The sequence below is a fragment of the Hyalella azteca genome, unplaced genomic scaffold, assembly GCF_000764305.2.
Source record: "Hyalella azteca isolate HAZT.00-mixed unplaced genomic scaffold, Hazt_2.0.2 contig17967, whole genome shotgun sequence".
Lineage (NCBI taxonomy): Eukaryota > Metazoa > Arthropoda > Malacostraca > Amphipoda > Hyalellidae > Hyalella > Hyalella azteca.
In genome coordinates this window covers 184,701-202,681 of record NW_025947728.1, presented here as the reverse complement: position 1 = coordinate 202,681, position 17,981 = coordinate 184,701, and the positions used below count along the sequence as shown (strand labels likewise).

The window sequence follows — 17,981 nt, the reverse complement described above, 5'->3', positions numbered from 1 at the left end:
AAATAAAAAAATTGTCAAGAAATCAAATGATTTTTTCATAAGGCATTCATTGATATTACTATGAATGCGCAAAGATTCCCAACAGTGAACATTATTACAAGCTGCAAGCTGAAATGTGTGTTTAGTCAAGCCTGAACATGAACTAATTAATTGGAATTGCAACAATTCACAGAAGGTGAGGCATTTCCTTTTAGAAAACTATTCTACTACACACTATACCCTGCCTAATTACTAAAATAAGCGGAAATTTATCAGATTGGCAGTGCACGTTACTTTATTATTCACCACTGTTTGTATGGCCATTATAAGAGCGATATTGTATTCATTAAAATCGCAAGGAAAGAGTCAAAATAAAGTTTCTTACAGTGAGACGTAAAAATTAAACATGAATGGACTTTTAGCAGTGTTTGATAGAATGCATCTATAGAGTCGAACGTACGGTGGTTCTTGTGAAGCAGTAAGTCGTTTCAACTTTCGCAATCAAAATATTTGAATCCAGATCTACAGTGGGTGCAAAAAGTATTTGACACAAAGGAAAAACTTCATTCAATTGAAGCCTATTTTACAAAATAACATAAAAAAATACCATTCTAATGTAAATTTACATGGGGAATATAAATATCATATCAAACACCAATATCAATAAATGTTAACTTGATAATTTCTATTTTGTTAAAATTAAGGTTCAAAATAATAAAATATTTCCTTTTGTACCCACCGCATTTTTCTAACTGTATTCACTTACAATATAGAAACAGGTGTAAATTGTGAGATCGCACTGATGGATGTCATTCAGGTGTAACGAACGCAAATATCAAATGTTAATTTCGATCATGAGTGTTTGATGAGGAAATTTGCCCAGACGTCGAGCCTGTTATTTTGGCCGCGACTTCTTACCTCACAAGAGGAGTCTGTTGGCTGTCCCTTGAAGACGCCATCTCAGTGCTTGAGCAAATCGATGGGTGACCGCTGCATTCTTCTCGCGCACTCTATAGCTCTTGACGCCGGTACTCGAGCGAATCTCTGTATAATATAAATATTAGAGTGGAGCAATGCAAAATTTTTCTTATTGAATTGCTGCACTATTCTACACTGAACAACTGTACCGAGAAATTCGAATTTAGCTCACTATAACTAAGCCCCAATACTATACTATATTAAACCGAAAAATTCACTAATTTATTGTTTCTAATAATGGTGACGTATTATTTAGGTATTTTCAAGTTTATAATTGTCAAACGATATTTATTCATGCACTTCCCATAGAAGCACAAGTCGAGTGCTTAGACGATGCTGTTGCTGACGTAAGAGACGTACGTGAGCCACAGTGCCCTGCTGTCTTGATGAATCAACTATTCAATTTTGAATTTGGATGTTTTACTGTTAGCGTAATATGTTTGCATTTTATGTAATTTTAATGCAAATGTTTTGCTACCAAACTTATTGGATTGGACTTTTTTCTGATTGCCAGACGCACCTGCCGAACACACTAAAGCTATATTTTGTGTAATACTCTCCTCCTTGCTCACTACGATGTGTGCATTTTACCTCATTCTTTCTCACCTTCGGAATTTCTATAGGATTTGTATGGCTTACCAGCCTCTTTCTTTTTGTGTAATAAAGCCTCGCTCAGGTCGGCACGGCTAGCCATTAGTTTAAGAACTTAAGGGAATTTTCACTCTTAAAGATTGATGAAGCTACGATCCCTCGAGACCGCGCTGCACTAGTCTGCGTCTTGCTTGTTTTCAGGACTACCGAGAACGGCCATAAATAAAGCAATCCGAGCTCGTGTTCAACTCGAGGCCAAGTGCACTTTTAAAATCAACAAACCAGGCCCATAGATGACTACTTCCCAAGAATGGTCAGTTGGTAAATGAGTTAATGATATTAATTTGTTAATAATGTTAATGACTTAAAATTACTTGAAACTAGTATAAATTTGTAGCTATGCATCACCATTTGAATGAGACCTTAGATTTGACTATTCGACGATTCTTGACGATTTGATACCCGAAGATTCTTGCTTGGTCGTTCTAACCAATTTTCGACCCAGTATTGTCAGAACAACTCGAGCGCAGTCTACAGCTATGAAATACTCGGATAAACTCGTTGAGAAAGTTGGCCATTTAATATGCGGTCTTTGTATTACTGCCATGTTCGAGTTCTCTTTCATCAGCTCTTGCTGGTCTCTTAGAGTTTCTTGGAAGTCATTCGTATAGGATAATAACTATTTTATCATGAAGTATCAAGAAGAATGTTCTCTATCTCTGACCATGCATCATGGCGATTAAATGGGGCCAAATTTGAATCAAGGTTAATGGCATCCCATTCAGCACAGTTAGTAAAGTCGTGCTGTAAAATTGCGTGCTGTTGGTGAGCTCAGCGAGAAAAAGCTTCATGGGATTCGTTGCAGATCGTGACAAACGAGGTTTGGTTGCGCTACACGGAACTTTAAATCCCTCTTCTAAATGAGGTCACCGTAAAGCGTTATACGTACTTACACGTAATATCCTTCGTGGCTCCGTAGCTGCCCAGTTTAATGTGGTTCTCTTTCATTGCTTGATTAAAAACGTGAACTTGCGATAAAAATCTCCGCTGATCTTGTACTGATAAACAAAGATTTCCATCATTGGAGCCGTGAAGCGGACGTTAAGTTCTTTTTGCAAGATCAGGAAATACCTTCTACCATTATGCGTGTACCTTAGGACACGTGCTTTGTACCAAGACCTTTTAACATTTGCGCAATTTTTGAAAGTCACACGACTTGTCCGCGCACACTTGCATTTTCAATTTCATTTAGTTGATTATATGTCAGTTGACTCTTACTAGAAAAATATTCACATCTCTATTTTAAAAATATTTCACACTCAAGTTGATTCTCTCAACTTAGGTTCCATAGCCGCTTGATTTAGTCTTTTGTCATGACGTATGGAATCGCCCTCATTTTAAATTATTTAGAAACCAATTAAATAAGATGGATCCTCTATACGTTTAAAAATAAATTAGGACGACACATGATGCAATCCGGCTCGCTCAAACGAAAATGCAACTATCGGTTTCTGAATTTAGTACGTATTAGATGTGGGAGAAAGATGTGTTTTCGGTCGGTCTGAGATCATACCCGAAAGAATAGTGTTTTCTTCAATTTTATTTTATAATAAATGCAACTTCAGCTGTGCTACATATTGAAGAATATTTTCTATATATTTAATTAGCAAACTTTGCGTGCATCGGTTATCTGGCGGCATCTTGTGTTGTGCGGATAAATTGAGCAACTCCCAGCCTCTCAGGCGCAACTCCCAGCCTCAAGCTAGGGTTAAGTGGGGGCCGCTTGTGTCGTACTGTGCAAAACTTTGTGGTGGTAAAAGAAATGTTGTTTGGCATACCTGAAAAGATAGCTCTTTGGAAAGTTGCTCTCGATGGCGATATTTAGTGGTCGTATATTCCGAGCGCATTCCACGGTCGTCTCTTGGGAGTTATTACGCCCGTAAAACACCTATAAGCCGAGCAACAGCAAACCGCCCCACTGTTTTGAAATGTGAGACTGGAACGCGCGCCACTACATCGTGGCAAACAAACCTGCTCTAAATAATGTTCAGCAAGTGATTGAAATGGCAAAATTCACTTATTTGCACGGTACTCTATTCTCACATATGTGTTATATTCTCCACTAAATAAATAGCTATATTTGGGGTCATCTACGATCCCCTCTTAGTGTATCGACGTAAACTTTGCAGCAGAGTGCAGTTGACGATGCATTAGTGAATTATAACATTAATTTTACATCCACGTAGGGGCAAATTTGTAATAATTGTATCAGATCGTATAAAATCGCATCAAATGCTGGGTAGTTGTTTTGTTATTAACAGAAAATTGGCACTGAAACGTCGACGGTTTTCGCCCTTGGTCGAATGTTAATGAATTTTTACAGAGCATGATTGCCACTATAAAAGATTCAACAGCAAGCAGTAATCTGTTGACTGTAAAAAATGCAATAAATAATGCACTGTGCTTACATAATTAACATGGTCCAAATTGAATTCCGTGGATCAGCCCCTTCATTTCGAAAATTTTAACAGCCCCATCAATTCGTAACGAAGGTTTAATTTCTAACTAAATTTATCTAAACTCTCAGACCCTTCATAACTATTGCCATTGTTTATTGTTTATTTGTTTATTGTTTATTTGTTATCTACATGAAGGTACCTCAATAATTCACTTTCACACGAGTCATTCATTTCCTGGCCGGACGCGGAAGCCGCAGCATTTCCTTTTAAATCTCATAATGAGATCTATTGAAATTCTTCTCGGTGTTTTGCAAATAATCTACGATCATCATTACCGAGCACACAATCCATGCGCTGACAGCTCGTAACAATGTACTTGATTGTTGGACAACTGCGCCTTCCTGTCCCAGCGCAGACTCGATTTTTTATAGTAATTAAGCGCGAGTTAGGAGGACGCGATCACGATTGTGCCGCTATGGCATTCAACTCTCTGGGGACTATGTGAGTTGTTTGCGTTAATTAAAAAGCGTATGCGGTCCGGTCATCGCCGTGACGTACGCGGTCCGGCCATCGTCGTGACGTACGCGGTCCAGTCAGCGCCGTGACGTACGCGGTCCGGCCATCGTCGTGACGTACGCGGTCCGGTCAGCGCCGTGACGTACGCGGTCCGGCCATCGTCGTGACGTACATGGTCCGGTCATCGCCGTGACGTGTGCGGTCCGGTCATCGTCGTGACGTACGCGGTCCGGTCATCGTCGTGACGTGCGTGGTCCGGTCATCGCCGTGACGTGTGCGGTCCGGTCATCGTCGTGACGTACGCGGTCCGGTCATCGTCGTGACGTGCGCGGTCCGGTCATCATCGTGACGTGCGCGGTCCGGTCATCGTCGTGACGTGCACGGTCCTATCATCGCCGTGACGTACGCGGTCCGGTCATCGCCGTGACGTACGCGGTCCGGTCATCGCCGTGACGTACGCGGTCCGGTCATCGCCGTGACGTACATTTGCGAGGCTTCATGGCCGTGACGCTGAACTTTCTGGCCGCTGCGATGTTTGCCTTTCATTTGTGCAACTGCCCGTTTTTCCACTTGGATTCATTGTTCTGCTCCTGAATAAACTACTTGAGTGAATGAAATAAAAAACAGATGATTAAATTGATAATTATATGCGACTCTGAAATATTATGCCGAAAGTTCCTGTTGTCGCAAAACTACTTGTTTGTCACCTTACATATCTTATATATTGCTACCGGCCGCCATACTGTGGAGCAATACAAGACGAAGTAAATAGACAGTTATCTTTTTTGTGCTTATTATGGTTTTTATTGTATCTGTTCTCCAAATTTCTGACATAAACTATTTATTCTAACGAACATCGTTAGAACTAATCGAATAGACTCTAAAAACCTTTGTCTCACGCAATAATGGTACAAGCAATTGAAATTTTGAAAATCAACGCCGGATTGTTTCTGTTCTCGAGATTCTCGTATTCTGGCACGGGTCGTCAATCCCAGGACGGAGCTGCATGTATTCGTCGGCCGTGTTGTCCTGAAGCTGCCCAATTCATGGTTGAACTAATATTTTCAATTCAACCATGAACTAATATATTTTGTTCAACCATGGCCCAATTAGTCTCCAGTCGACATGGAGGAATCTTTCTTCTGTGAGGAGCCTGGGTGGATGAAGGGCCAATTAAGCAGGACTCGGTCTTCGATCCCGTGTTCGGGCCTCGAGGTCCTAGGATATTTATTGCAGGTTTTCCAGTTTTTTCTACCTTGGAATTTTGCAATGTCGTGCGATTGAAAAAAAAATCACTGTGTTTTTAAATCCGTTTTTTGAACTTGCTGCTATATGTTCTAACTTATTGCTGAATGTCCTAAATATTTCAACGCTGAACTCCGTGGAAATTTCCAACTGAACTGTAGTTTATTGAATGACCCGCAGATTTACACTTTATAAATGTTTCATTTATATAGCATACTTGCTTCCTTTCGTTTGCTTATTACGTCGAGAGACGAAAGAACGTCTCCTTCAAATCTCTTGATCAATTTTATTTCTTTGAAGCAAAGTACGAAGTAGTATGAAAAATTTAGTTGTATGAATTTCTCCTCGTTTCGTCACATTTCATTAGCCAAATAACTAAAAATTTTTAGATTTCTTGCATTATGTTTTCAGGCCTTCATGATAACCTTCCTTAATGATAAATTCATTATCTGCACTTTGGAATTCTTTACACTAATATTTTATTTGTTCATGGTTTATATTTTAGTATGAATTCCTCTTACTTTTTTATTTGTGTACATGAAACTCGTTGGATTCCGCTTAAAATAGTTCCTGAGTTACCGCAGTGTTACAGTGGGCGCCTCAAGGCCCCAGAGACTACATTTATCTCCGAGACAAGCTCTCTGCCCTCGGAAGTGTCCCACATGCTCGGGCTGCGGACCACTCCTTGGTCTCCTCCTCTTACAGACCTCGATCTTGAGCCGTACAGACCGTAGACAGCCTTCAGGAATGCCAGCAGACCAGGCAATAAAAACGGTGTTAGTTTCATGAGTGAAACAACATTAGTTTCATGAGTGAAATAAGTGAAACAACGTTAGTTTCGTGAGCGAAAAAAGTTAGCATGAAACAACGTTAGCTTCATGAGTGAAACAACGTTAGTTTCTTGAGTGAAACAACGTTAGTTTCGTTGGTGAAACAACGTTAGTTTCGCGAGTGAAACAACGTTAGTTTCTTGAGTGAAACAACGTTCGTTTCTTGAGTGAAACAACGTTAGTTTCTTGAGTGGAACAACGTTAGTTTCGTTGGTGAAACAACGTTAGTTTCGCGAGTGAAACAACGTTAATTTCGTGAGTGGAACAACGTTAGTTTCGTGAGTGAAACAACGGCAGTTTCGCGAGTGAAACAACGTTAGTTTCGTGAATGAAACAACGATTGTTTCGTAAGTGAAACGGGGCAAATTTTGTAAGTGAAGCAACGTCTATGGTTTGACAGTTATACCCGTAGTTTGGCGTCTGTTATTTCGGAAAAGTGAGAGTACCGATGCATAAATTTGTGTAAATTAAGTCATCATTTTCGAATTAATTTTGTTGCTATGGGCGCATAATTTTGCAGCACTTTTGCAAAAATAACTACGTATTATTATAATCGAATGTTTGTAAAAAATAAAAAAAACTAATTGAAAAGGATCGATTTAATCCAATGAAATGAAAAATTACGTATTTCATTGGATTGAAGCGTCAATAGTTGAACTGAAATAAGTTCAAGGTGAACATTTTGAACGTACATGTCGTCACCACGTAATAACATTCGCGCTTTTCTAGCGCCTCGCGCTGAATTAAATTCATGCAATACAAAGAGTCCATTCAGAGATGCTTAATACACGCGACGCTGTAGGCGTTATCGTGTGTAGCTCGAGGCGTCTATACAATCATTAGCTCCGTGTCACTGACAGCTTGCCTACAGATAAACTCTTTATGGTGGCATGATGCTGATGTTGTCACCATCATTATGGTGTCATGATGCCTGATGCTGTCACCGTCACTATATTGTCATGGGGCCTTATGTTGTCACCATCATTGTAGTGTCATGACGCTGATGCTGTCACCATCATTATGGTGGCATGATGCTGATGTTGTCACCATCATTATGGTGTCATGATGCCTGATGCTGTCACCATCTTCTGCCGTTGACTTCGCCAAACAGTGATGGAACATTTTGTGCATGGGCGGCTGTGCGGATGGGTATGAAATATATTTTACTCTATTATTTCTACACAGTTCTATTTTACTATAAATAGTCATTCCTGTGTCTATTTCTGATGAGTTTGGTCTGACCCGTGATATGCGGGCTTTCGACGCATCTCAGGGCTATCAAAAGCTGTACAATTGTACTGCTCGTACAGTTGTACAACTTGTAGAATTTCCTTGCTGAAGTTTGATTATAAGCAACAATGGAGGCGTGCGTGGGTGCTTCCATGCAGCTGCCGAAGTCAAGTTTCGGCATCGGCGCTGCAAATGTTGCTATTTACTTTCTGAAACTCTGCACGCAATCTTCCTAATATTGCAACTGAGGCGTTCTCCCAACGTTTCAGCGAAAGAAGAAAAAATCAGCTACTAGATTTGGAGCGCAGAAGCCAAAGTCGTAAACATACGAGTCCGAATAATACCGTTATCGCGTTTCTTGTTTATCGAGTTTTATATGATATTTATGTGCATCGCTGACTCAATTATTGCACTAGCGTTTGCATTTCGCTTTCAAAATAACATTGTTCCACTATTCAGCTTATTTATTATCATGCTCTGCGAGTTAAATTTGCCATTTTCACTTACAATTCTTCAATTCTATTAAAAATTCAGGACTAACATTCTATTCGAAGCAGCACGATCATCTAATTGAAAAAGCATTAAAAAAAGATGTATTCTTTCATACAATCAATTCTTCGCTTCTAAACTAGACCTACGAATATGGAATAAAAGTATCAATCGTACCAATAGCCCGAAATTTGATTACATAGTGATACATTCATTTTAATTCATGTAATAACTTAATGTTGAGCCGTTATGCAAGCTTATGATCAATAGAGGTATCAGCTGAACTAAGTTCGTTGTCTGTGTCGTATAATCAATAAGATGATCCCTACGTGAAGCCCGTGGAGTAATCCGATCAGACGCCGGACGACGTCTGGCGCGTATCATAGATACCCTGCCTCCCTATTTACTGAAGGCCCGGAACAGCGAAACGAACGATATCGGGTAGCTTGACACGGCGGACCCGCGGATTGTTCGTTATTATATGAGTGGATGATTTCAGTTATTAATGTAGTTCAGTTATATTAATTATTCAGTTCGTAGGATCGGGGCTACGCTTTAACTCCTGAAGGGATCCAGCGTCAAAATATTTACGCACGCTTGTTCTCATGAGCTCTACACTCATGAATGACGACAGTTGTACGACTTGATGCCCGTATAAGTCCTAGTTGCTGTGTTGCATGGTTTGTCTAGAATCATAGAATTTAAGAGGCATTTAAATACCCGAAAAGTTCGCAGAGAATTCAAGACTCTTTATTGAATACATCAGGCATGGAAATAATCGTGTTAGGAGCATATCCTACTAACTTCTCACTGGATTTAAGAAATTGTTACATGCATTCGGGATATTTGCCAGCATCCTTCTATTAAGCGACCAGCTTGCACCACACATTAACATATCGATTTCAGTTAACGCTCATGGCACACTTAATCTGCCAAGAGCACTGAACCAAAATGCTATGGTATTTAATTACGAAGCATCCCTATCATTATATATCGTCCGATTTTAACATCTTTTTAACTAAATAAACCATCGCTTACGATGAATATGTTACAAATTTTAAACATTTGTATCCTCTCTCTTGACTAGTACATTGTGACTCTAATGCGTAAGAGGTCAGATAAAATTCCTTTCACAAAGAAGAAAGAACCTGATATTCTCTCATCCACGGTCACTTTCGGTATCTTTGGTATTGTGCTTGTAAAACACGAATAGTGCTGTGTAATTTTAAAATTTTTTCTGAATTCAAATTTAAAATGGTTTAATTTCGCCATCCGGTTGTGTTCGGGGCTTGAACAATGTAACATTTCTTGTTCTCAGGAGACAGCGACTCAATCAGTCGACGCTTGGCGACAAACTGCCGACCCAAAATTTCGTCGAGTCAGCGTTTTGACGTTCACTTTTTCTCGTGACTTGTCGCACGACGCTTTCTGAAGCTTTCATTCCGATTTTTAGTGGCACTACGATTGGATTTCGAAATTTCGTGTGAAAATTCATTATGGGAGATGTTTCTACGTAATTTTATGAATTGAGATATATTAGACGACTTCTATTCGAGATGTAATAAGAAGTCTTCTAAACTTTTAATACTTTTTTAGAAACCTGCTATTATGTATCACTTCGAAGTGTTTAGCGCTGGACTGCAATAGAGAGATTCTGGAACAATGTACCAAACAACTTTCGCACGTCGAGAATGCCTGCCAAATGTTTTAATTTATTTGAATTTATAGTCCTAATTTATCTAATTCATACTCAAAATAGCTCTTCACCTGTAATTTTGGCGAAGAAGAAATTGTGTGTGGATCGGATGTGAAACTTTATTTCTTAAAGCGACCTTTTGATGATGACCAATTTTTCTAACTTTATGCTGGGTTGCATATGCCCAATTTTCCCTCTATTTACAACCGTTACATTATGCCCAGTTTACCAGCCACCATTCACAGTGCATATCCCAGCAAAGCGACCTGTTTTACGAGCTCCGTTTACAGAGTCCTGGTGTTGGAAAACAGTTCAATGTTTGCCGGACGCTTTTATGAGTTTCATTTCTTCAGTTGACTGAAATCCTGAAATAGGCGCCGCTATTCAGTGACACGCAATAGTGAGCTTTAACGCGTGAGTGATGATAAGCCACGATCTCCGCTGCGCCAGTATATTAACTACGTCATCTTTGGTGAATTTATCATTGCAAATCAAATATATCACTATTTATATTATTATGACATCTACTTGTCATCTTTTCTAGTTTCATTTTTTATTCTCCTTCAATTCATACGGACTTTTCCTAAAATTGAAACTCAACGATTAGTAAGCATCATTTAACTCATAAAGTGTCTCATTGGAAATAATCTTAAATGCTGTTTGCTTATTTTTCATTTAAAAATTTTCATTTTCTTAAGACAATGCTGCGTTTTTATGCAATACTGTCACCAGTAGGCGTAAAAGTTAGGTCGCCGAGTAAGTGCTTTGTTAGGAGACTGACGGCTTCTCATAAACCACGCTTCTCACTCACCAAAATTTTGGTCTCAATTTAGGAGGAGTGTCCCAAGTTGCAAATTGCCTTCGTAAGATGCTGCCTCGAAGGCGATCGTTTATCCTTACCAAGTAAAGCATGCACATAAACGGTGTGTTTCCCTTCCACGAGCTTGGATTTGATTCAATCAAGATCTACATTCTGAGCGTAACGTAGGCTTCCCTTTATTCACGCACAAGGAGTGGCATCGTTTTACAATGTTTCATGTTTCTGAGGCAAACAATCGTTTTTTTATATTATTTTTGCTCTAGATTGGGCCTTATTCTACCGGGTCAATGTAGGAGGGTGTAACATTTATGCCAATTATAATGGAACCAAAGAATCATGATCACTCGATTTATTATCTTTAATTTGTGCCTTATGCCAATATTCCGTCGAATGTAAATAAACATATTTTCTCATGTGTGCAGGACTGCCCAGCGCGCCAGCGAGGCGATGAGAGCCGCCAGCCACATGACAATGAGCAGCGGTGAGCCTGGAGGAAGAGCCATGCATTCTTCTGACAGGTCAGAGTCACAACCTGCAAGTCGCTTCGCTGCCGCCCCCACCACTACTACCAGACCCATTGTTCACCAGTCCTCTACCCCATCAGCATTAACGAGCCCCTACACTAGACCCTCTGGCAGGAGTGCAACACCTCCCGGAAGGTCATCAAGCGAAGACCGAGAACGAAGACGTCGCAAAAGACGTGCCACGAGCGACTCCGAGAGCGGGAGTCGTAGAAGCGGCGGACGTGCGGAGAGGACGAGCAGTCGCGCCTCGGCCCGGCGAGCCTCCGATGCCGGGGACAATCTGCCGACGAACTTCCGGGCTGCCGTTACCGAGTTTGCTCCTCCAATGCCTCCTGCGCTGCTCCGAAAGTTGGAGATAAAGGAAGTGAACGGCTTGGGAAAGGTGAGTACTTTGCATGCACTTCTCTCGAAACTTAGGCATCGAAATTGCAGCCGAAGTCCAACTTTATCCCAAAAACACTTGAAATTGAGATGGGACTGCATGCATGATTTAGTCGTGTCTCGAGTCGCATCTATTACGGCAGTGTAGAGAATAGCATCAATTTGTTTCCAATTCGCATAACGTCAATTTAATTAGTGTAACAATAAGCTTTCGGAAAATTTTCCATGGTGCATTTAACATTTTCGCAATATTTGGGCGCATATGATTTTACTTGCCAATTTCAACCAATTCATCATCACGCTAAGATTAGAGGTGAAAAATCAAACTATAACTTCTTTTCATCATGTATCCAAGGAAGCTTCTCCGGGGATGAGGAAAAGGAATATGTGACATCATGTATACGGGACAAATTTGAAATTCAATTTAAGGGGCATAATATTTTTTTCATAAAACGCTGTGTTTTTCCTGAAAACGCCTTATATGAATTATCATTTAATGTACTTGCACTCTCGGTGAAAGTACATTGAATCTTATTTCCTTTCTACATTCTAGTCTCTTCAGAAAATTACTTCGTTTTTCGACGCACAACCTGTTCAACAATCTTTATTTGAGTGTAGCGCCACATTAAATCTCGCGCGTTATTAAAATCTCTCTGTATCCTGAATTCTTCGAGTTAAAGTGCATTCTGAGATCATCAAGACTTTCTTAATTGAGAAAGATCATTCGAACAAAGTTGATACTGGTAAATATATTAAAAATAGACATCGAACAAATCCAAAATATACAATATTATTAGCTAGTAATTAAGTAAAATTTTCCAATAAAAAAAATCAAGCATGTCATTAACGCTTCAAACTTATGATTGGGTTATATTCCGCGTTTAGAAGGGATAAAAATTATAGAATTGATACTCCAGATCTAAGGCTTAGGCTAGCGTAACTCTTCGGCAGCCTCGGACGCCTAAATCTGATCCTGCTACTTTAAAAATTGGCACACTCACATCTTGAAAGGGAATTGTATGCTGTTAACGTTCCCTCAATATCCGCCGATAATTGGACTCACATACCCTGCCAGATCGCCTGATGGCAGTAATTAATTTTACAGCCCGCTATTGAGGAAGTTAATCAAAGTGTCAGAGTCTCGTTAAGGCTCCAGCAATCGTCATCTCAGGAGACCGATATGACGCTCGTAAACGGAGCTCTACGGTGAAATTTCTGAAGAAACTAAACTTTACCAATTTAAACTATAAGAAGTTTTTAGATTCGATGAGTTACAGTAGAGCACAAAGCTTATTCCCAATCTAAGAAAATTTTTAAGTTTTCAAAGCCATATGTTTCGCAGTGAAATGTGTTTGACGAGAATAAGTCATCCTCTAAATCGTCCATCTTCTGTGCTGGCGATTATCTGTTACGATTTAACTTTAAATTTGGAAATGAATGCATCGATTGATGTATAATCCAACGGTAGTATTGGATCCAAGTGCAGCGTTCTAGTGGAGCACTATTGATCTTTTTATGCAGATTTGAACGACTTGCTTGACGCGAGAATCGGGTGCATCACCAGTTTCTACTGGGCTTTTAGTGCTGAATATCTCCTTTAATATTTTGAAATTCGCTTTAAGAATGACAACGAAATAAATAGATGATACCCTCAGCTGTCGAGGACTGCATGAGGATTAACAAGTGACAAGTGACAGCCGCAGCATGCAGCTCGGCAGTATGAGTAGGGGACAGTCAGCCTGTCTTCAGTGGTTCCGCTAAACTGATGTATAGGCCACGTGTTCCCATACATAATGGAGGCTGTCACCTCTGCCCCGGCCTTTATTAGCCATTTCCGTGACGGTATATCACTATCAGCAGCCTTGTTTGGGTCCTTCATCGCCCCGACACTTCTCTCTCCGACCCTTGCAGTGTCCGAGTAGCAGACGCGCTTGCTCTGCATGAACGTCGTTGAATTACATGCACTCCAAGTTTTCTTTCGTCCATTAGTTCGCATTCATCCAGAAGTTGTGTATGTCATACAATGTTTGCATAAAATCATTCACATTATTCTAGACTCTAGAGTGAAAATCATCATTGGGTTTGTTATGTATCTAGTGCTAGTGGAGACGTTGTCGGACTGGAATAAATTTTCTGTACGAACACATTACGGTTTGAAAGAACCATCCATCAGTCCATTAATGAATAATCATGATTAACAAAACCACCCTCACCCGAGAACCACAAATACCCCGCTGCCCTCAGCTCGTGGTAATATCCTTGTTTCATGAATGAGGCTTGACAGCTTCTATGCACGTACAGAGAGGGCGGTCTATAAACGGAGGAAACCGCCTTGTTATTCGGTTACGGTTTCACTTTTGTGTATGTATATTTTTTGTATTCCTTATCACCTCTGAGTTTGCTCCTTTAATAGTTTTCATTTTAAAAAAGTTTATAGTAAAAATGCTGCATACTATTCCTTACAAGTGTGGGTAATTTGTGCATTGATGATGCAGGATAACCTGGTATAAAGAATTGCATTACCTGCAAATTATTACCGTTTTGCTAGCTAATTGGGATTTTTTGCATATAATCCATGAATTTTTTCTCCATCACAACTTTGCAGATCGCCATCAGCTAAGTCGCTGTCTCGAACAATGTTAATGATCTAATTTTTTTTACACTTTAACTTTCATGCAGTGTGTTGACAGTGTCATCCAAGTGTTATTTGGTGTTTATCTCGGTATATCAATTGCGTGCCTGCTGAGTTCAGAGACTCAGTGGGACCAATTTCATGCGCGGTCATAATAATTTTTTCAACATTACATCCAGCACTTACCTGAATATTTTATTATTGTAAAATAGATATGATCCTCCTTGCCAATTATGTTACTAAGCGTTGACACCATTTAGCAATAAAGTTCAAATTTTTTTCTAATCATCAATGGTGAGTTAACCATTAAGGAATACGACCCGGAGATTGAAATCATATATGCCCTAGCCAAGCTCATTACTTCCTAATGAGTTGTCTAAGCTCCGCTAAAAGCGTTTCGATGTCTTTGAAGGTAACCGAATCGGGCCAAATGGCCCCAAATGTCCGCGTGTACGAGAAACGATGGACGCAAACTTTTGCAAATGAGGGGGCGCGCCAGCATATCCGTTCATGCGAACATCAGTCTAACTTTGCAATTGAGAACCCGAGTTCAGAAGCGTTCGAGAGCTCGTGCTACTCACCGGTATTCCAATTCCAAGTTTCTTTGCGTGTTTCCGGCTCTCAATCTCGCTTTTAATTAGCTTGAGCGATTCCCACTTCCTGAGCAAAGAGGGGGAACCGAGGGAGCCTTTGAGATGAAATTGAATCCTTCCTTTAGGCTTTCGGCGGGAGAATGCGAGACGAACCCGGAACATTCAGCCCGTCTTCGTTTGTTTCCTAAATGTTAAAACACTAATACGTTTATTAAATGGATTATATTAGTCTAAATAGCTTTTGGCTATTCTGACTATTCAGTATTTTTATCATTCATTGCTATTCAATTTTGTTTCATTTGCGGCTCAACTGAGATCAAAGGAAAAGCCCTTATACACTCAAACACCGTTCTAGAGCTCCTTCCCTTACCTCATTGCGAAGGATTGCTTGTGGCCATAATAGTAATTACCATTTAAATTACTTTCGAGATTCAAACTATAAATCCCAGCTTAATGGTTTCTTTAATATTATAATTCCGTTCAACGAAGCATTGTGTACAGAATCTTTGAAGTTTCTATCATATTAAGCATTATTGGACTCTTGAAGAAATTTGGTAAAAAATTGATTTCTCTGATTCCCTTTATATCGCTGACGTTGCCTAAAAAATTTTCGCCGCCTCTTAAATGCGACTCTGTACTAAATAGTTGCATTATATTTTTTATGATATTATAACCAATAATATTATACAAATATATAATAATAATTATATTATAATTAATAATAATAATTTATTAATTATATTATTAATTAGGTTAAAATACTTTTATTATTATTATTATACTATTACATGCGACTACTTGTCTTATGGTTCAGACCATGAGATAAGTATTAGTCGAAATTCGTTTCCACACTCAATACAATACAAATACTTCTAGGCTAGTTTCTAGGTACGTGTTTCAACTGCAAAGTCCATTTCAAACGTGTCTGAATTTCACATTGACTCTGTAAATATTTTTTTAAGACTTGCCATGTGCTGTTGAAATTTATTTCCTCTTGGTTAGCATATCAAGTGGCATTCTGTTTTTCCTCTGAAGTGCTATTTTACCTGCTTGCTATTGTTTCAACAAGGTCGATCATTTTTACAAGCTCTGCTGCAGTCAGCCCTCTATGCTATAACCGCATAAAGTTAGACCAAACTTTCATGTATTTGTTGAGTAATTTTTTGTGTTTTCCTGTCGGTGTTTTCTATCCCAAACCTGAATTTTGATTTCGGTACAGGCGTCATGCCTGTGCTTTTAAAACTTGTATTGTAAAGTCGCGTAAAATATTAAACGATCGTGAATGCATTTACCGTGCAAAGTGTTTCCGATAATAAATAGTGTCAGGTCAGGGGCTTTTACTTATTATTATGCATGTTACTGAATAACTGTAACTTTACTGTATAACTGTATAAATTCAAAGCGTTTCACGACATCCCTTGAAGCTTTTATGAGCAAGCATACAGCGAGTTGAGCATTGAAAGAAAGCTTGCTCGTAAATGTTACGCTAAAATTATCACCAGCTGGCTTGCGACAACGTTGGGTGTGTGTGTATAACACACAGTTTTTCATTATGTAGTTCAGTTTGAACTTGGCGAGAGGGGACCAAATGTTTGCTAGTAATTTTTGTGACTAGGAATATCCTTTTTATATTCTCGGAAAGTTTGGTATTTGTTTGACTTACTCATCTAAGCGATAAAATTGATTTCTTCCCCCTTTGAACTTTATAATCATTTTAAGCGCTGACAGCATTCGGGTTAATTTCCAATTTTGTCTCAAATTATCTATGGATAAATAACGATTTGGTTTCTTCTATTTGCAGGAAGGTCAGTGATAGGTGGTTTGTTCGAAATTCAAGTCAGGAACTCATTAAAGTTGACCATTTGATAAGAATGAAATCGAACTTATAATGACTACAATATCTTGCGAGCTCTTTATTATTATTTTTTTCAACTGCAGAATTTTAAGACTGGCGTGGCCATGGGATTCCTTTTATAGGCTTTTCTTATATGCTAACTTAGGCGATATCCCGGCCTGGTGCACGATCCAGTTTCCGAATAAAACCTAACGTTTCCTCTTCAAACTTGGTGCGCATCGTGGGGGGTAAGCTGCTCCAGCCTGCAGCTATGCCTTAGAAAAAATCTGCTCGCTTTTCGGCAGTTAAAAATTTCCTATTACCCATCACTAATTATTACATGCTTATTATATGGAAAATAATCGTCTGAAGATTCATAATCTTAGCAAAATATTCGTAAGTTGTCTTAGGTGATATCGCTCCATTGCGCGTTTATTTCTCGAGTGTGCCGAGTCTGAACATTTAAAAATGCGGTAAATGCTCTATGCCCAGAAAAAAATTTAAAAAATGTTTCACTAACATTTCCCATCTTCATATTAGCAAACATGTTGAAACCTCGTAAAAGTAATGATTTAAAATCGTTACCTTAACTATCTTAGTGTTGTCGATCCCATTCAAAAATCTAAATTTTTAATTCTCAGCCTATTTGAAACAAATTCAATCGTCGATGTTATGTCGTTCACTTAAATTCCCATGTATACCGATCACGACACACACAAGAAAACCGCATTCTGTCGAATCACATATTTTAATAATTCTTGTCTCACACAATACCCTTTGCGCATGTTAGCAATCTCTGTTGCTGCGCATCCGCTGCCGACGACGCTGATTGTTTATCACAGGTTCCGCCAGTCTTTGGAAGCGCAATCGCTGTTATAACGCAGCAGCATTCACGGCTTTCAGGGTCCATTGTGCGCGATGCTGAGATACGCTAGCGGAACCAGAGTGTCCGGCGGTGGCTCAATAGCTCATTGTTGGTTAGTTGAGTCGCTGCTGACCGTAGGCCTGTTACCAAGACTTCTGAGTTTGGAGTTTCGACGTCAACGCTTTGAAATGTTGATCGGCAGTACAGATTTGTGAATGGTATGTAATTGATACGGTTGGAGTCTCCAGTACAGAGTAGAGTCTAATGTCTGAATTTACTCGTATTTATGGTTCGTTTAATAAAAAATTCTACGTAATTC

The 17,981-nt window shown here is 39.4% G+C and overlaps 1 protein-coding gene across 2 annotated transcripts in view; it reads left to right on the top strand.

Annotated features, from left to right (window-relative positions):
• LOC108673440 overlaps positions 1-17,981 on the top strand; it is an 87,533-nt gene that overhangs the window by 36,825 nt on the left and 32,727 nt on the right. For both annotated transcript variants that reach the window (XM_018161275.2, XM_047885441.1), the window contains exon 2: positions 11,256-11,739. In XM_018161275.2, coding sequence (XP_018016764.1) covers positions 11,256-11,739 — 484 coding nt within the window. The remainder of the gene's footprint in view (positions 1-11,255; positions 11,740-17,981) is intronic.